Below are 20,455 nucleotides of genomic sequence, written 5' to 3'. Positions count from 1 at the left end.
TTAATACAAATGGCAAAATATTTGTGGATGGTCTATTTGGGAGAGAGACTCATTATCATATCTATCTTCAACTTTAACAGAGCCCTATGTTTTTGTTTTATTATTTGTTTTCGGCACACAATATTAGAACTCAGCCTCTTGGAAAATGTCATAAAGAAGTTTCATTATTCAGATAACTTAATTTTTTTTATGAGTCTGTATGCAGGCTGCTACAGCTAGAGTCGCCAGTCGGGCCTGACGCAATCCACTCAGCCTGCCTTGCAAACTCGGTGCTGGAATCTCTCATGCTGTTAATGATTATGTATGAAGACTTGGGAAGAACTGGAGGTGTCACTGACGACAGATACAAACATAGCATGGTGCTTGTTTTCAGGTCGGGGAGGGGACACATGTGGCAAGCCAATTAGATTGACTTCCATATTCCAAATAGACAACATATTTGGAGCAAAAGTGAAATTGAAATAATGGCCCAAAGCTTGAGTTGTCAGCTAGCTCTGTGTTTGACAGGAGGGAGGTTCCTGGTCAGATGTTGTTAAGGGGCCAGCGGGCAACACCGGTGCTTAGAGAGAGACCATGTGTAGGTAGAGAAAGTAAGATGTGGAGTCCTAGGACTCGGATTCGAATCCTGCCTAAAACTCATTAGCTTTGCGGCATTGGGCCAAGTCACTTCACGTTCTGCATCTTCAGAATATGGATGGAGGGGAGGTATTGCCTTCCCTCACAACCTCATGAGGTTAGTGAGGAGGCAACCATGAAAACTTGTGTTAATTCTTTGTTAACTCTTAAGTTTCTGCATGGAATTCGTTATACATTATGATAAAAACAACTAGTACCTGAGTTAGAGGAAGAAGTGCTGGACCATTTTTAGTTACGCTTTGGAAAGAACAGAGCCTCTTCCCTAACCCACTTTTGGGCAGATGCAGATAAGCAAAGAACCAGGAAAGTGGAGTGTGAGTCTCTGGATTCTGTCCTTGGTTACCCAGGAGTGAGCAGGAGAGAGTCAAGTGCACACAGCTTGGCCTCTTTGTATGATCCTAAAAAAAATACAACCTAAAACACATTGTCAGAGCCACCTGCAAAAGTCTAAGGACATGAGCCACTGCACCAAAGACACCCCTCTTTATTTTAAAATGCATTTTCAGTTTTAAGTGTAATGAAATACCTCAGTCAAAAGATTATTTTTTTTTTTAGGAAAAGGATACTGTTTTGCCCTTGACTCCTCGTAATATCCCACACTGTAGTAGTGTTTTCAGGAGAAAACGATGCTTCTACCCAAGTTCACTGTCAGTAGCAATTCACTGGTTTATGGGCTTATGTGCTTAATAAATAGAATTCTGATTTTTCTTAGCATTAAATTAGCTCCTTTAAAATTTTTCCTGATATTTTTTTTTTCTGATAGTTTTTAAAAATCATGTTTGGTTCAACATGGCAGATTGAACATGGATATTCCATTCTCTTTGGAATTCCCACTGAAATGATGGTAAATTAATGATAATTTTACACAGACATAAATTTAAGGAAAGCAAGAACAGACAAGGAAATGACAGAGATAGAGATGTTAAACATTTTCTGAAAGAAAGTAGATGGAGAAGTAAGAAGCGGGTTCATAGCACTGACTAGCCAAAACCTGGGGGTCAGCATGACGCTATAGGGCACTACCCCCAAAAGGTTCAAGTTCGGGAGGCACAAAGGCTCTTGGAATCTGGGATGAAATTGGGAACGCAGGACTTAGACCATCCAGTCTCTTCCGCCCCTTGAGTGTGAGTAACCTTATTATTCCCACTCTGACCTTCACGAGACACAGGAGAGCGATGCTCTGGAGGACTTAGACCAGGGCGGCTCCAGACCCGGAGGGCCTGGCACAGCAGCGCGGGAGTGAGGGGCCTACTGACTGCGGGGTGCTCGGTGCACATCCGCTGCCTGAATGACGAGTCGCAGATACCCTCTCAGCCTCCTTTCGCCTGAAGACTGGTGGTCATGAGCCAGATATCACACACCATGTGGAGAAAATACTGATTTTCATACTCTCTTTTGGTCACTGGTTTTCCAAATCAGACCAAAAAAATGGAAGAGATTTAATTTTACCCCCTCGCTGGTTACCACTGTCACTAGTAGCAGCCCAGAGCTCCTGACATCCGGCTAAGTGAACCTGGTTAAATTAGTCATTGTTGGCTGAAGGGGAGCAGCAAAGTACCCAGTCACAGCTGTCACTCCCTCCGGTTAACCTCGCTCCCATTGCATGGCTCTATTTATGTGTCATATCTTCCACTCTCTCATACTTCTTTCTCTAAAAAAAAAAAAGAAAAAAAAATTGGACATTTGAATAATTATATTAGTAGATATTATCTAGATGAGTTAGATTCTGCATTTTAAGTTCCTAACAATGTGGGTGCTTACATTCATATTTTCCAGTTTGTTTTCTATATATCGTATACCGTATGTATGTGGTTTTTCTACGTGTTAAAAATGAATCACGGGCCTATATATTCTCATAATATTAAAGTTAGGGAACATCCCTTAGAGATCCGTGTGTTCAACCTCTGTGGGTCTTTTGTTTTGTTTTATCTCAGCCGGCAGACTGAAGCATGAAGAGGTCAGCAATTCATCCAAAGTGACCCAAGTACTTTGTGGTAGAAGCAGGACTCAAATTGTTGAAAATGGTCTTTGATTATCAACGAGAATATACAGTTACCACTAGTAATGTGTAAACTACAACGTGGGATTTGAAAGGCTATATACTTTTTCTTTTTAAAAAAGTTTTTATTTAAATTCCAGATAATTAGCATACAGTGTAATAATGGTTTCAGGTGTACAGTATAGTGACTCAGCGCTTCCACACATCACCCAGCGCTCATTACAAGTGCCCTCCTTCATCCCCGTCACCTATTCCCCCCATCCCCCCACTCTCCTGCCCTCTGGTAACCATCAGTTTGTTCTCTGTAGTTAAGAGTCTATTTCTTGGTTTGCCTTTTGCTCTCTTTTTTTTTTTTCTCTTTGCTCATTTGTTTTGTTTCTTAAACTCCACGTATGAGTGAAATTATATGGCATTTGTCTTTGAAAGGCTATATTAATAGAAAATAATTGCTAGAAATTAATAGGAATTCTTAAGACCCTAGGTAGATAAACTTATTCCACTGACTGTCCAGTTGCCCATTTTGTTCTCCCCTAAGAGTTTGCCTTCATGATAAAAATTTGCTCTTGGTCGGCATGCTACCATCTGGGGCTCCTGCAGTAGAATTAGGATTCTCCAGTGCTGCACACAGGCCAGGAGGTGGGAGAATCACTGGAGGAGTTTGTTATTTGAACCCACACAAGATATTACTAAAGGATGTGTGTTGCTCTGATAAGCCCTGTGGAGTTGGAAAAAGGTTGAGAGCTACTGCTAGAGAACTATATTTTGGGTAAAGGAATCGGATTTGGGGAATTGGAATGATATAGGAAGATAAGTACAAATCAGTGATGGTCTTGTTTCTAAAATCTGAGCAGATTCCTAAGAACAGTAGCAAGAGTCTCTCAAAACAATTCATTTTACTATTAAAGAACATCAAGTAATTCCTGCTAGTCTCTCTAGCCCCAGAACAATTTCAATATAAATAGATTTGTACATTTCAGAGAAATGGATGTATGTGTTTCTTTCTTGGAAAGTAATTAAAGGATAAGATTTCTATGAATGTTGCCTAATATTCCAAATTGTGGTTGTATTTTACATTTATATACAGTTGATGGCCCCTTTTTGTAACTTCCTAAGAAGTCTTTTATTGGGAGGATCTTGATTCACAGTAAAATACATAAGTCAACTTCTGGTCAGTTTCGCTGAGAGTGGTCTTATAAGTGAATAATTTATTATAGTAATGGCTTATAGGGTAAAGAAGCACAATATCTGGAAGAATATTGCCAGGAATTGTTGACGGAAGCACATTCTATGATTTTTCTAATGTATTTGTTAATGTTTATCATTTGAAGTAGGTAATAAATGTATGGTCCGAAGGACTGTGGGAGTATTATCTAGCCACACGGGCTTAACATTGGGTCAGCAAATTCTCCGAGCCTGTTCTGCCTCCGAACTTTGCCCGTGTTGTCAGACGGGCCTGGAACCCTATTACTCCTCTCAGTGAGGCGTCTTTCCCTTCAGGTCTTTGTTGAAATGCCATTTAAGCATTTGGTAAAAGAAAGCATAACAGATAAAGAAAACATAATTTTATATATAATGGGCACTTCCACCCACTCTTTGTCTTCAAGTGCTGAGATCTGTTGTTGGTTTTTACCAGCTCTGGTTATTATTTATGGGTTTGTACCTACTGTTGGAAGACAGAGCAACGTTCTCCTAAATGCTAATGAAATTAATATGAGGTCTATGGTGAAGAGTAAATTAGACAGTCTAATTTTTCCCATTTCATCTGAATTACAACTAAAATAAGTGGCATTATAGATAACACAGCGTGTGGGGGCTAGTTGTTACAGGGCTGTAGGGTTGGCGTCTGGGTGAGTAGAAGTCAAAGTACATCAGGGAGGTATGGGAAAAGGCAGTTCTTATGCTTCTGATTTCCTTGTTTACTTTTCTAGGTAAGAAATATGTACTTATTAAATATGAACATTATTGTTTCTGTCATTGCTTCATTCGTTTTTCTAAGTGACCACTGTTCCAGGTGCTGGAGCAGGTTGTCAGAAGTGCTTGGCCCTTGAATGCAGCACTTAGTAAATGCTCAGTAAGTGACTCTATGAACCAATGAATGAATGCGTACATCCAGTTTGGTAGAGAGGGCAGTCCTTTAAACAAGCGTTGATCTGTGGGGAGAGAAGGGGGCTTCAGTTTTAGCAGGTGACCCAGTGTCCACCAATGAAACCTGAGGGACATCTCCTGGACAAAAGGACTTTTTTTTAATGTATTCTTAAAGAGACAATAAGAGCGAGCGTGTCTTTTTTCAAGGGCTGTCATCATGTCTGGATGTGCTGTCTGGAGGTGATTCAGAGACTCTTGTGACTATGAGGAGAACAGTGAGATGGGAAAGTTGACAGGCCGAGGATGGCAGTGAAAATATAGAACCTGGAAATTAATATTAGTAGAGCTAACCTATCTTTGGATTTCTTGTTATGCAAGATAATAAATATCTTGTAAGCTTCGTGAGGGCAAGGTGTTTGTAAATTTTGTCATCTCTCTTCTACCTGGAACAATGCCTGGCACTGTAGTATATATACTTAACAAATATTTTATAATATATTGAAGTGAGTTTGTCACCAAAGGTACCTTGATGGATTTACTGGGTTTTAATGGCAAAATCAGAGAAAGGAATTTTTTTATAAATGGTCTCAATCCTGTTAATCTTTAAATGTGGTTAATGAATTTGTTCCTCTGTATGCAAGCCATTTCTCAGGGCTTATGTTTGAGTAACATTTTATTCCCATAGAAGTTAAAATTGTCTTGATACATTGATGGAGACAAGAATCTAAAATTCACATTCTCCAAATCAGTCTCCAAAAATCTGAAGTAGCCCTGTAAAGGGGGGGAGCGGGGGTGAGATTTCATCTTCGGAGAAGACAAGATGAGAATGAGAAAATCATGTTATTGTTACCTATTCGTTCACATATTGAAACCTTTCCATTACGTTTAAGCTGTGATCTTTTGTTCACATGTAAGAAAGAATTTAAAATTCATATATACTTTATTGCCCCCCCCCTTTTTTATGAAGATTGTTTTCAGTTATGTGGGATGAGCAGCTCGTTCACTACTTCCTGGGGGAGGAAGCGCTCCAGGATCTCCTATAGGGGTTGGACATGATCATTGGGACCATCCCAGCCTTAGAGTCAATTCTGAGAGCTTTGCTTGGAGTCCTAAATCTTTAAATTATGTCAGAGAGAGCATCCTCTGTAATGAGAACTATTCTTAGAACTAAAACACAAAGGTTTCCTCGTCTCGGACCGTATCTTAAAGGAATTTATTGAAGAGTGAAAAGCTATCCCAATAACAAATACCCACCAGTGAACTTTGAGGGTTATGACCTATATTAAAGCTCAGGGGAATAACAGTGGAATTTACTTTTTTTCTGATTTACCTGGTATAAGCTACCAGAAATAAATTTCTTCTTAAACGTTCAGTTAGCAGTGCATCGTTTCCTCTGCCTGATTCCCTATCTTCAAACTGGAACTTCATTTGCATTTCCACTGCTCTAACCTCAGAGATACCAGTTTTACTTATACATTAGGCTGGATTTACTTTTATTAAAGGGAGGGGGGAAAAACTTTCAGATACATAATTTGGTACTGACTTTTTAATGCTGTTTTCAAGAAGGTCACTTAACTAGTATTTTTGATGCATTTCCCTACACATTGTATGATATCTGTAACTGAATCTTTAATTCCCTTGTTATAGCAGAGAGAATTTCTCGAATCCTTGCTGAAGCTCCACCATCCTCATATTATGCTTTTACAGCAATTCCCTAGACTCACGAAGGTGAAGGATGAAGTTTATAATGGTATTGAATACCAAACTGTTGCTTGATTTATTCAGGAAGGTTGTTATATACTGGGATCAAGTGACAGCTTAAAAGCCAGTATAATTCATCATCATCAGTTAATTTTCACTGGGTGTCCACTGGGTGCTGAACATTGTACAAGGTTCTTTGTCAGCAGGTGTGTGCCTGATAAGGTTGATGGAACTCTAAGATGACGGAATCTTGTCTTTAAGGCACTCGCTATATAATCAAAGGCAAGTCAGTAAATGCCCGGTGTTAAGCTCTGTGTACGAAAAGTATGTAGCTAAAAGTACTTTATTTTTTGAAGGGTTCTTGTTAGTAAATTGAGGTCCTGCTCTCAGGAATAGCTATGCTGACACCAGAAGAAAGTGGCTGATGTTGGATGGATCAAGGTTAGGCGTCCACTGTGGTCCAGTCCTTGCTTGGCCCCCACACATTTATTCTGTGTGTGTACACACAGACACTTTTGTTTCGGTGCATATGATTTCACAGTATTCTTAATGAGATCCAATTAGCCTTTGAACAAACATACATGTACTGAGCCTCTCCCTAACGAGAGACAAATCAACGTTCCGTTCAGATGACACATCTAGAGCTGGTGTCATGTCATTATTCCACAGATCTCTGGGTGATCTTCATTCCTCCTTTGAGATGGTTCAGAAATGTGACCTCAGTCAAATTTGGAGTTAGCGCCTCATGATCTTGCAGCATCTGTTTTACGTGCGGCCGTGTGACGGTGAAGGGAGTATAGAAGGGCTGCGGTGTCACGGCTCAAGTATGGTACAGGCCTGGGGAATATCCATACCCCTGGTTGGGGGCAGTACAGAAGCATCTCTTCATTGAGTTTCTCCCTTACCTTGGCCTGGGTTCTGCAGGCAGCGGATGTGCTACTCCAGGATTCTCTGCTAAGATTTCCCCTGTCGGGTGTCCTTCGTGGCCACAACTGAGAAGGGCTTCGGGGAGGATTCCCTTATAGGGGCCTTAGCAGTTCTCTTTGTGTTTGTTAACAAGGACTTAGATTCAGGGATTGCCTTAGGGTGGAACTGTCACAAGCCTTTATTTGCTAAGCTAGAGATTCTTCCAGCAATATAATTTCTTTAACATCTGGGCTCATTGCTTATCCGTACCCTTTCTAGGGAGGAGGTGGGGGAAGACTTCGTGTTCTGGTAACTGGCATCAAAAGTTGTGTTGCATAATGATCTTTGACTCTGGTCCCTTGACTTGCCGCTTCTCTTTTTGAGCTCTGGTCTCCATCTGTCTCTGTGTAGTAGCCTGCTGTCACTAGCATTACTTCTGTGGGTGGTGAGGCTTCACCCCAGCGGCTGCTCCTTCCCCAGACTGTATCCCTTGTGAACGAGTTACGTGAACTCCTGCGGGGCAGTGCGTGTGGGAGGTACCTGGCGGAGTCTGCGGTTTCAGGCTTCCCAGTTCTCGCTCTCCTCCCCGGTCCGTCCTTCAGCCTGGTGTGTACCTCATCAGCACACTGAATTTTGACCGAACACGTAATTTGGCTGCTGAATTTCAGCTCCCGTATCTGACTATCCGAACTTCAGTGGTCTCCCCTCACTGGCCGCTAGGGCCGCTGCTTAGGTTGTTCGCCTGTGAATTGCACAAGGGCACGTGGAGGCCAAAATCCAGCCCTTGCTCTGATCACTGAGGCCTGCGCTCAGGCAAGGAAGGCTTGTGAAATTGGTCTGTGCAGAGGGGAGCACCTTTTTGGATTTACACACTAGCAAGTTCATTTGCGTGTTGCTAGCTTTGTCTGTGTTGTTTGCAGGGAAGAATAGCTCTCTTTTTCCCCCCCAGTTGGCTTTTACCGCGGCCAGTTAGAATGGGTTTGTTGTTTTCTTGTAGCAGCTACTGAAAGCCACAGGAAGTCCAATATATTAATATATGAGGAGTTTTCTGCAGCGTACCCCAAAGCTCCAGCCTCAGTACGCATGTGATCCATGTTCCAAGAACTGATGGCACCTTATTTTTTTTTTTATTATATGTTAGCATACAGTACATCATTAGTTTTTGATGTAGTGTTCCATGATTCATTGTTTGCATATAACACCCAGCGCTCCATGCAATACGTGCCCTCCTTACTACCCATGATGGCACCTTATTTTAACTAGCTCCTTTGCCACCGGTTCATAGTGACGACTGATTTTCTGTGTTAGGATGTATTGATCCTCATCCTCCCCATTCTTGGCTTTACGTAGGTGATGGCACGTTTTAACAGCCTACCTTGATGCCGGTTTTTATATTTGATCAGTTGTTGATTTCGAGTTTTTTTAACTTGTATCCTTGCTTGACTGGAGAGCTCTTGTCCCGTGGGGGAAGGCTAAAGGCTCCCCAAGGCAGGGTTGGGTCTAGGACCTGTATCAGAAGCCAGTTCTGGGTCTATCCAAGTGTGTCAACGTGTATCTCAAGTTGAAACCTTGGAGTGCTGGGTGCTTCGTAATGAGAGGTCTTCCATGCTTTGTGGTCCTTGAAAGCTGTAATCAGTATGTAAAGTCTCAGGATGAGTTCCGAAGTTTCAGATATTTGGGGGTTTGGTGTAATCTTTCCTTAGTTGTTACACTAATTTTACTGCAGTATATGTTGTTTGATGTTGTTAAAATATTGCTGACATGTTTAAGATCTGTGAATGTGTCCTATCCCATCGTGAAAATCAGGTGCTTTCAAAGTGATTACTTACAAAAACAGGTATTAATAATTTTTTAAAGCTTTTCCTATAAACCTGTGGCAAAATGCCAGCAAGGTCAAAGAAATATTTAACTTATGGTCTGAAGATTGAAATATGAGTCGTTGCTATCTGATACTTGTCTTCCTATTGTTCTGAGAATCCAGAGGAAAGCTATTTGTTAAAACTTAACACAGTAACAGTAGGACTTTTCTGGCTTCTGCTTGCCCACCCACTAATTGTTTTTTTAAAAAACAAAAGAAATGCCTTTTATAACTTAAAAAAAATAAAATTTCAGTATGTAAAATAGATGTTTGGAAGATTGTAACTTTGTGCTATCTTTTTATTCCTATGTTTTCTGTCATCTAAAAATGCTGCTTAAGTTATTTATTTTCTATAAAATATAAATATACATGCATTTATTTAGGTATATATTATACAGTTATAAATAACTATAAGCAGAGGTCACTTTATCAGTTGAATCAAATGATGGAAATACCTGTTGAGTCCGAGAACAAAGGGATACCATAAGCAAACAGGGGTCCCATCTTCACTGTGGGATTATATCAGAAGACAATATGATCTTTTAAAATAAAAATAAAGCTGGTAGATAACAATCCATAAGGAAACCTGCTAACTTAAACTGAAAAATATTCTGTTCTCAAATGTAGGAGGGGTAGGCTCATATTAGCCATGTACGTTAACTAGAAACTGTGACGTGCAAGAGTGGGCATGAAGTCAGGCCGAATTTGTCATTCATTTGGGAATAGAAGCAAGCATTCAAGAAAAGCTACAGTTGGAGGGAATATAATAAAAATTTTGTGTTGTTCATTGGTTTACTGCTGGGGGCTTTTTAATAAAATGTGCAAATCTTAAAAGAAAATGCTGATTATTTTTCTTCATAATCCTTATATTTTAGTATATTTTTCAATCAGGTCATTATTTTTCTGAAAAATGAAAGATCACATTTGTGTATTTTTTTTTTTTTGGAAACCTGTTTATTTCTAAAAAGGTTTTGTGTTGATTTATAGGGAGGAACAAAAACCCCTAGTAACAGAATAAAAAATAAAAGCCAAAGAGTAAATCAGAAAGAAATGACAGGAAAATTTTGTAGGGAAGAGAAAAGCAATGGTATGAAACTGGTAAGTGTTAAACCTGTCCATACATGAGATCCATGAGGATCTGTCCCTTTTTCTGATTTTACCAGTGAAGGCCCTGGTGCCTAGGGGGATGAAGTAATTTCTCAAGCTCACAGAACTGGGAAGTCCTGACTTTAGAATTCAAACCCTGGTGGATCTCGCTCAAAGCCTATGCCCTTCCCTCCATCTGCAGATGCTGGTGTCTGATGGAGGAAAACGGTAGCAATTGTGCACAAATTGCTCCTGATAGAAAGGTGACCAACTTGTCCTGATTCACTTGGGACTGTCCTGGTTTTAAAACTAAAAGTTCTGCATCCCAGCACCTCCCCTTAGTCCTGACCAAACGAGATGGTTGGTCACTACTAGATTTCCTGCCAGCCGTGGTGAAGATACAAATTGTCTTCGAATGGCGGGGCGATCCTGGGGTCCTTTTCCTACAGGACGGCATGTGCATGGTTATCCCTCAGTCAGGGTCAGCTTCTACATTGTGAGGCTCACCTGCTGTCTTCTAAGAGAACCACAGGCTGTGCATTTGGCGGTGGTCTTTGTACTGCTACTAATGTACTGTTGCTTTCTCTCTAGTGAAATGTGGCATCTTTTGGGTCATATGTGCTAGGGGCAGTTCACGTGTAAGTGTATATAATGTGCATCGTTGTTCACAGGACTTGATAGGAGCTGTTAGTGTTTTATAACAGTCCCAGCATTAATCCCATGGCTAAATAGAAGTTTCTTTCTTATGGAATGGTATAGGATGAGCATTCCAGGTCAGTGAGAGGCTCTCCTCCCTGCTGCCCCTCAGATTCCTTCTGTTTGGTTTCTCCAGCATGCCTAAGATACTTCCCTCTGCTGTGGTCAAAGCTGGGTTGCTGGCAAGTGCAAGAAAGAAAGTATAGAGGACACACCCCAGGCTGAGGCCTAGGCTTGGAAGTGGCAGAAACAATTTCTGCGCTCATTCTCTCAGAGTGAACATGGATACATGGCTGAACTGAACTGAACTGCCAGGAAGACTGGGGAAATGGTTAGCCAAGAGCCCAGGACAAAGGGGAGCATGGATTTTGGGGAAAAGCTAGCAGTCCTCCCTTTTTCAGGCTCTGCTGAAAGATGTTTAAGTATTTTCTTAATGTTCTTTACCAAATGAAGACAATGATTGAGTCTCCAAACAACTTCTGAAGTTTTATCCTTTTGTTTGGGAAGAAGTCTTTGCCACCCCTGCCACTGATTACTGATGACTTCTGTTAAAAACGCTTTCATCATAAGACAGTCCTCTCTATCCCGTGTGTTCTGAGTCATGTAGACAGAATTTGATTGGGATTCTCAAAGTGATCAGTGTTCCCAAAAGGTCACAGTTTCAAAATATATTTCACCATGTTAATATATACATTAAATAAAATGAAGACGTAATAGGTGATGAAGAAGTTCAGAGGCTCAAGAGATAAATAACATTTTTCAGATATGCCCTTGGAGGGGAACCGAGGAAACAGGTAGAAAACGCCAGGGGCTCCCAGACTGTGGAAGTGTTGGGGTGCAGGCTCTTTCTAGGGTAAACCGAGGAAGGCTTGCATCAAGCTGAGGAACAGAATTGGCCATTAGCACGTTTATTTTACTTGATTTTAGCCTAAATTTACATTAGAACAAATAAATATTGTTTTATCATAGTAGTGCATCTTGAAGTGATTTTTAAGCTGCATGTTATACATACTTATAATAAAACCATGTGTTATTCGTATATATAATCTCTTACCATTTTAGTGTGTGTGTGTGTGTGTGTGTGTGTGCGTGTGCGCGCGTGTGTCTCTGTCTCAGAGTGGCCACAGGGTAGCGTAATACTGTGCACCCAGTAAAAGCTGTAACTATCTCTGTGAAGAGTAAATTCCGTTCATACCAAGTCATCCCCCGGCAGTATTCTATTTGATAATTTCGTTACAGTTTTAAATTCTAAGCATTTAAATTTTCTTTGTATGTGTACAACCACCATTTAAACTGGGTACATGGTATGAGAATTCTTTTGCAATTTTATTAAATCTGATTTGTGAAAGAGACCAGGGACTGAAGATGACTTGCACATGCTAATAGATTATAGGCTATAACAAAGTGTTGCTTTATATTGCCACTCCAGTAGCCGCGGTTTCAAGTGGAGTTATTACTGGCTACACTATCACCCAGGTTGTTGTTTTTTTTTTTTTTTTTAATTATCAAAAGAAGTTCATGCTATTGATTCATTACTCCCATATTTATTATTCTTATTGAAAATCACTAGATTTAATTCTGTTGGTTTCCTTCCTGATTGAAAACATTTGAACCCAGAAAGCACAGTATTTCTTAAGACATTTGTAACTATTCATCACGGATATGAAAATTACAATCATGCGGCATTGTGTGAGCCATGATTTAAAAAAAAAAAAAAATTCTTTACACATACGGTAAGCGGGTGACCAGTGCTATCCAGGTTTGAAGATGCTGAATGTTCATATAACGGGTATTTGAAATTTTGATGTGTATTGCATTCGTTACTGAATATCAAGAATACATTTTTTTGCTCATATAGAGTAAGTTTAAAATGGGGTCTTTTGTGGAAGCACCCATCCTGTTTAGAATGATATAACAGATGCTGAATGTTCACGTATCAAACAAAATGCCAGCTTTCTGTAGAAAAGAGGTGTCAAAAAGTTTCTTTGTACCTTTAACGCATGTGATTATGTAGTACAAAATGCAGAGTTTGTAAAATTTCTTGAATATACAGGCAAAAAAATGAATTATTCAAAACAACTCATAAGTTCTACATTCTATTGTCCCTTTATAACGCAGGCAGAAGATAGCAGTGCGCTCCCAATAGAGCTGAATTTGCACAAGTTACACCTCTGAAAATGCCAGATGGTCTATGGTCTACTTTTGAGAGCTGTCACATATGTAAAGATTTGAAAAAAGAAAGACAGCTGAATGAGAGCAGTGGATCATTAAAGGGAGAGTGAGGGTCCCTAGGCATCACTTGTGTTTTAAGAAGCATTGTGTCGTTCCCATATTAGTGTGCTTTTTTTTTTTTAAAGCCATACACAACTTTTACACAATAAGGAAAAGAAATCTGTTTAAAGCCAAGTAGTTGGGGTTTAATCAGTGAGATGTTTTTGTTCTTCATTTGAGAATAAAATCATGTTTCCGACTTGGTTTTTTTATAATTTTACCGTAAGATTAAAGTCACACCCATGAAAAATTAGCAGTGAAGTTAAAATAAATGTTAAGATAGATAATCTATCTAGGGTTTATCCAGTTTTAATTTGACTTACACACTGCATGTATCTGACCAAATCCTAAAACTAAGAAATTGTGTTAATGTTAAAAATCCGGCGTAAAGAAATAATACTCGGTTGTTACCTGACCATAATACAAACTGTAGGAAAATAATTAGGTGACAGTGAAACAAAAATGAATGTACTATCATTTATCTGCCAACAGAAATAGATATCATTTTGAAGATTGAAATGTAGATAAATCATTAAGGATATGTTTGAATACCACTCCAGCCATACCCAGTAATTTGCAAATAGTCAATTTTGATAGCAGAAAAAGGTCAGATCTGTCAGTTTGAGAATTTGGTGGCAAGACATAGTTGTCTTTTACCACCTTTATTTTTATTTATTGAGAATGTGTAACTATGACATGGTAATTTTAAATTTACCTTGGATTATGGACTATGACAGCACATTTTTGATTGATAAGAAGGAGCCTTAGCATTGGTCAGTTGGACATTTCAATTGAACCAAGCTCTCAGATTGCTTGAAATATTCTTTTCAGAGAAAAACTGGCCCAAAACATTGCATTTATTTGGTGAGATTACTGGTAAGTGCTCTGAAAAGAACACCAAATTAGGTTTAACTGTCTTCTTTGGCTTCCCGTTAAATACATATGCATAACTATCTGTGTTCAATAGCAGTCATTAGGATGTCATTCTAGTTGATACAAGAAGCTACAGGAACAGAGATTAATCTCTAGATCAGATGACTGCACACCCATAAGAAATAGATTTCCTTTTGCAGGTGCCTTGTCCATTTTTGTTATGAGAAGGTCGTATATAGCTGCTAAACAGAGAAGTAACCTTTTTTTTTTTTTTTTTTTCATCAGGAGTAAGGAGAAAACCAAAGTATTTTGATATATTTTCACACCATTACTTTGTGGTATTCCCAAATATTTAATTTTCAGATAATAGTTCTCCTTTATCACTGAAGAACTGAAAAACTGTATGAGGAGTTCATAGGTTAGTTTAATAAATCAGGTATTAATGGTAACAGATTTGGTAGGGAAGGGTGCTTTTGTTTGTAGAGTACAGAAATGAATGTCTTTTTTCTTGAAATATAAACAGTCATGAGTAGACTGTTTTGATAGTTAAGATGTTTTTCTTCAAGAGACATAGAATATGGAACAAGAATGGAAGTAAACAGTGTGTGCTAAACACATACTCAAATGCAAACTGTCTTCTTTGTCAAAAATATGTACCGTTTTGGCTAATCCCCAGATCACAGATAATCAGGCCCTTTTAGACATTGTCAATGCCATGTATAATTGTTAAGCTTTGCATGCAATACTTTTTCTAAATTGAATTCTTAGTATTCAGATTTAATTTACATTTCATAACTGTTCATAATCATACATGGAAAAGAAGACTAATTAAAACAGCAGTTTTTTATTTTGAAATTCCAGGAAATTATAAAATAGTAAAATTTTGGCAAGGAGTGGTTTTTGTTCTTTCTGTTGTTTTTGCTGAAGTGCTATGATTGATAGCTTTGCTTAGGGGCTACTCAATTAATGTGAATGTTGATTTTAATAATCTCATTACTTAACCAGTGTAAACAAATAACATTTTGGGGAGAGAGGAGTCAGGACTCTTAAGCTGCAAAAACTAGAATCCATTTTGGCTGATTTAAATAGAAAAAAAAATGTATTAGTGATGTAGTTTTGGAATAGTGGTGAGGTTTGGTGGGGTGCGGTCCAGAGCCAATGGCCCAGAAAGAATTCTTGAGACATCTTTGGTGCAAAAAAGGTGGTCTTATTAAAGCACGGGGATAGGACCCATGGGCAGAAAGAGCTGCTGCACCGAGGTTGTAAGGTGCGGCTGCTTACATACTTGGGAGTTGGGGGCAGGGAAGAAGGGAGGTTTTCAAAAGAACTTTCTTATGCTAAAGAGGAGATGTATAAGGGGCGCCTGGGTGGCACAGCGGTTAAGCGGCAGCCTTCGACTCAGGGCGTGATCCCGGCGTTATGGGATCCAGCCCCACATCAGGCTCCTCCGCTGGGAGCCTGCTTCTTCCTCTCCCGCTCCCCCTGCTTGTGTTCCCTCTCTTGCTGGCTGTCTCTATCTCTGTCGAATAAATAAATAAAATCTTAAAAAAAAAAGAGATGTATAAGATCCGGGAGGCCTGGCCATTGTCAAGTTAAGGTGGTTTTCCCCTCTAGTAAGGCATTAATATCGAGACAGTTGGGAGCTTCCTGGAGGAATGTCACACGTATCCCCGCCCTGAGTGGGGGCAGGGGGGCGGGGATGTTGCAGGGTGTGTGGCTTGTGCTCCGTCCTGAGCTAGCCTTCTCCCTCATTATCAGCACACAGACCCTCCCAGGAGTTACACAGCTAAGATCATCCACATCCATTCAGTGGGGCTTCTCTGTCGAAAACCCCACTGCTGCACCATGAGCCCACGGTCTGCTAGGGAGTGGATATCAGACACTGCACCCCCCTGCCAAGACCAATAAACACCTGCATTGCTTGTGCTGAGAGTTCCACCTCCCCGGTGTGGCTGCAGTCTTGCTTTGGCCACTGCTGCATACAAGTCATCCTGGTGCTTGGTAGGACTTAGGCCACATACCTGTCCCCTAGCTGCAGAGGAGTGGAAGAATGGGATAGAGGAATTGACCAAAAATCTGTGAGGGTGTTCAGAAATTCCAGGCAGCCCAAATGATAGTCATCCTGCTTTTTTATGATTCATTGTCCAAAGAATCAAATTTGTTCCTCCTTAGTACCATGGTATTAAGTCTCTTATACTCTTTTTAAAGATTTTATTTATTTATTTGAGAGTGCCCCTGCACACAAGAGAGCAGGAGCAGGGGGGGTGGGAGAGGGAGAAGCAGACTCCCTGCTGAGCAGGGAGCCCCAGGGGCTGATCCCAGGACGCTGGGGTCATGACCTGAGCTGAAACCAAAAGTCCTATGCTTAACTGCGCCACCCAGGCACCCTCTTATATGTTTTTTCAATCTGAAATGTTTTGCTTTTCATATATAGACAATTTAATGCATCTGTAATTTATCTCTATAAGGTATATATGCACTTAGGTGTGCAAACACACATATTTGGAGCTCTATTTTTTCCCTGGTTGTTTGTGCCTGGACCCACCACACATGGCTTTAGTTCCTGGAGTTTCTTAGAAGACTATATATGTACTAAGTCAAGTTCTGCAACCCTCTTTTACTTCCTTAAAATTGCTTTAGTGATTCTTGGTTACTTTTCCTTACAAATTTTTGGATCAGCTTCTCAAGTTCCATGTAAAAGCTTGTTGGAAATTTTATGGAAATTACACTAAATAAATAAATTGGGGAGAATTAATATTTACTCTACATTTAGTAGGGTTTTATGTCCTTATGTTCTGTGATTTTTTGCCATAAAATCTCAGCCCATTTTTGCTCTAGCTTAATTCTTAGATACTGATGGGAGGTTTGGGGGGGCCTTTTCTTTTTTCTTTATTTTTTTTTTTTGATATGGTAAAGAGTTCATTTTTTTCTTGTATATTTGCTGTTTGGTTACTGTTGGCATAGAGGAAATTTGTTGATTTTAATGTGGTTGATTTTGTATATATCTTGTTAAATTCTTAGTGTTTCAGGGTTTGTAGTCTCCTAAATTTCCCCTAGAACATTCAATTTAGGTATGCATCTCAAAAATATTTTTATTCAGACCTATTAATTTTTTTTTCATGTTGTATCGCTTTCACCAGTACCTTCAGTGTAATGTCGAATAAGAGGGGTGAAGCTGGGCCGCGTTTTCTTGGTCCTGACCTAAATGGGAGCATTTCTGAAGTGCTGACTTTTAATTTCAGCAGATGTGTTTTATCAGATTAAGGAAGCTCTCTTCTATTCCCTTTTCATAGGTGGTTTATTTTTATATCAAATTAAAAAATAAAGATAGAAAAGGTTTTCTCCAGGACTTAAAATGAAATCGAAAGGGTGCCTGGCTGGCTCAGTCGGAAGAACATGCGACTCTTGATCTCGGGGTCATGAGTTGGAGCCCCACATTGGGTGGAGAGATTACTTAAATTATTTAAGTGAAATGAAATTGAAGACAACTGTATTTCTTTCTGTATTGTCCAGCTTTGATACTTGGATTCATTGTTCTTTTCCTTTTATCTCAAAAGATGATTACATATTTTATCCCATTATCAGGGATATTGAGATAATAGTGCCATGTGTCTAGCACTCAAAAGAGGGACCCCGTACATAGAAAACAAACACTTACTGTTGAATGAGTGTGGAATAACTTTTTGAGATTTCCAACTTAAATTTTCTTAAAAATTAACAAAGCAGTCTTTTCTACTGTTTTTATATTCCTTGTGTAAAGTCACTTTTGATGACCCTGTCCCACTTGCCCTTTTTAACTAATTTTGTTCTCTCTGTGTCCATGTTTATTAATATTTCCTTTTTCCTTTTTTTTTTTCAAGATTTTATTTATTTATTTGACAGAGAGCAAGAGAGCACAAGCAGGGGGAGCCGCAGGGAGAAGGGAGAAGGAGACTCCCCGCTGAGCAGGGAGCCTAATGTGGGGCTTGATTCCAGGACCCTGGGATCATGACCTGAGCCCCAGGCAGATGCTTAAGCAACTGAGCCACCCAGGCGCCCTTCCTTTTTTTCTTTATCTCCATTGTGTAGAACCATGGGTAAAGCCCAGAAGAAAAAAAAAGTCTGGACATTCTTCTGAATATATTTTGGGACTTTCCTGTATATATTTTGATGATTTTCAAATATTTTTTTTAACTGAATCAACTTTTCCTGTTGTTTAGCCCAACCCCAGCGCTTGCCTCAGCTTCCAACGTGCTCACAGGAACCAAGTGAGGAAGAAACCATCAAGATAAAGAACGGCCACCCAAGTCTGAGCAATGGAAATGGAATTCACCACGGGGCCAAACATGTATCTGCAGATAATCGAAGACTTTCAGCACCTGTTTCTCACAAAATGCATAGAAAAATTCAGTCCAGCTTGTCTGTAAACAGCGATATCAGTAAGAAGAGTAAAGTAAATGCTGTCTTTTCCCAAAAGACAGGCTCTTCACCTGAAGGTAAGTTGGAGATACGTGCTTATTTTATTTGACCGGATGTAAAATCATATTCACCAATAACTACTTGATCAAGCCAACATGAATGAAGAATCTTGCTTATCTTTCAGACAAGTAGGAATTTTGGTAAAATGCAACCTCTCCCAAGGGAAATGCAGGCTAGGAAAGAAGTGCCAGCAGCTGACATCCTGCTTTAGATGATTATCTTCTAGAGTGAGGAGTCATTACTTTAAATAGAACCAGTATACTGTTTTTAATACCATGTTTAAAAATCTGATTGCAGTAAGCTGGTGATGGATGCATGTATATTCTCTGTCCCTGGTTCGTGCGGTTATTCTGTGGTTCAGAGAGAAGATGACCTGCTTGTTGTCTTGCAAATGAGTTCTTAAATACGCAACACTAAAATGAGAAAAAGATTTGGTGTTCCTCATGTTGTTGCCAGAGAGTGGGCCAGGTGATCTCTGTGGCTTCACTGGCTCGCATCTTCCAGCCCCCGCGCTGCCACGCCCCCCCCCCCCATTCCTGCTCACTGTGCTCTGGCCTTCAGCTCCTCCCGCGGAGGTGCCTGGGTACTCTCTGACCTCTCAGGAGCTACTTATTATGTCTTCAGTTCTGCTTCATCCTGCCCTTGGCCAGGTCAAAGTCAGGTTAAATACTAGGAACCTGAGAAAGGTTTTCTTTATTATAATACAAACATCTGATGACAGTGGGTTTAAAACCCACAGACTCCTTTTATACAAACAGCTTGCCATATTATATTTTCTTTCAAAAAGTATAGTCTTCCTACCATGTATAAGGTCCCACATTTCTGCCAGCCTATCCGTGTTCCTCTGTTCTTCCTCTTTCCTCTCCTTTAGCAGTTCTTGGGATCCGGAAATTCAAATCTGTTTTCTAAATATAGATGTAGATGTATCTTTCCCCCCCGCTAGTTCAGCTGTATCGGATTTTTCTTATTCCCCTTACCTTTCAATTTTAATTACCATGAAATCTTAAATAAGGCAGATTCTGTCGATGCTTCTGTGAAGTTGGCCATGCTTATTCATAGAGATAAATTGAGTTGTAAATAGGAAATTGTATCGAGAGTTACCAGGATTGAGTGGGAGAAAGGATATTACATTTTGGCTACAGGTGTCTCAAACTCAACTGAGGTAAAGTGTTAGGTTGATCAAATGATATGATAATAAATGGTCTGCATAGTTCTAGGTCAGTGACACTACTTTCCAAACTAATTAGATTGAAAGGGACATGATTGACACTTTAAAATGAGTTTGACATGTAAGCTGTATGGTCATCTCTGAAGCAGAGGTAGGCTGTTAACTAAACTGGCTCTCAGAGGAGTTGGGAAGGCAATGCAATTTTCTTTAGAGTATCTTTGCTTCTAGGTGATTGGGTGAAATAATTGAAATCTACTTGTTTTATACATTTGAATTTACTTATTACAGCCTTAACCTCTTATTTGCCATTTGATATTTACTTATTTTAAAGAATGATCTATCCATCCTCCAAGGTGCATATCAGTCCAACTTGAAATAGCTTATGGAATTGGTACAAAATTTTTCATTTTCTTATTTTTAATACCATGTCTGAAGTTATTTCTGATGGAGGAACGCTTTTTTTTTTTTTTTTTTTAAGATTTTTTATTTATTGGAGAGAGAGGAAGAGAGAGACTGTGAGTGGGGCGAGGAGGAGAGGGAGTGTCTTAAGCAGGCTCCATACCCAGCATGGAGCCCGACACGGGCTCAGTCCACAACCCTGTGATCATGACCTGTGCTGAAATCAGGAGTCAGACGCTTAACCAACAGAGCCACCCAGGCGCCCCAGGAATGCAGCCTCCTAGGTAACATACAAAAGACGAGGCAAATCAGTAGTGTT

The 20,455-nt window shown here is 39.8% G+C and overlaps 2 protein-coding genes across 3 annotated transcripts in view; one reads left to right on the top strand and one right to left on the bottom strand.

Moving 5' to 3' along the window:
* Positions 1 to 20,455, bottom strand: part of LOC148110362 (uncharacterized) — a 296,218-nt gene that overhangs the window by 1,311 nt on the left and 274,452 nt on the right. The window contains exon 12 of the transcript XR_015723895.1: positions 834 to 2,287. The gene's annotated coding sequence lies outside the window, so the exon portion shown is untranslated. The remainder of the gene's footprint in view (positions 1 to 833; positions 2,288 to 20,455) is intronic.
* Positions 1 to 20,455, top strand: part of MDFIC (MyoD family inhibitor domain containing) — an 85,098-nt gene that overhangs the window by 33,896 nt on the left and 30,747 nt on the right. For both annotated transcript variants that reach the window (XM_045792804.2, XM_045792803.2), the window contains exon 4: positions 18,311 to 18,586. In XM_045792804.2, coding sequence (XP_045648760.1) covers positions 18,311 to 18,586 — 276 coding nt within the window. The remainder of the gene's footprint in view (positions 1 to 18,310; positions 18,587 to 20,455) is intronic.

Source organism: Ursus americanus, chromosome 3 (assembly GCF_024610735.1).
Source record: "Ursus americanus isolate L20-20 chromosome 3, mUrsAme1.1.p, whole genome shotgun sequence".
Classification (NCBI taxonomy): domain Eukaryota; kingdom Metazoa; phylum Chordata; class Mammalia; order Carnivora; family Ursidae; genus Ursus; species Ursus americanus.
This window is presented reverse-complemented; position numbering and strand designations above follow the sequence as displayed.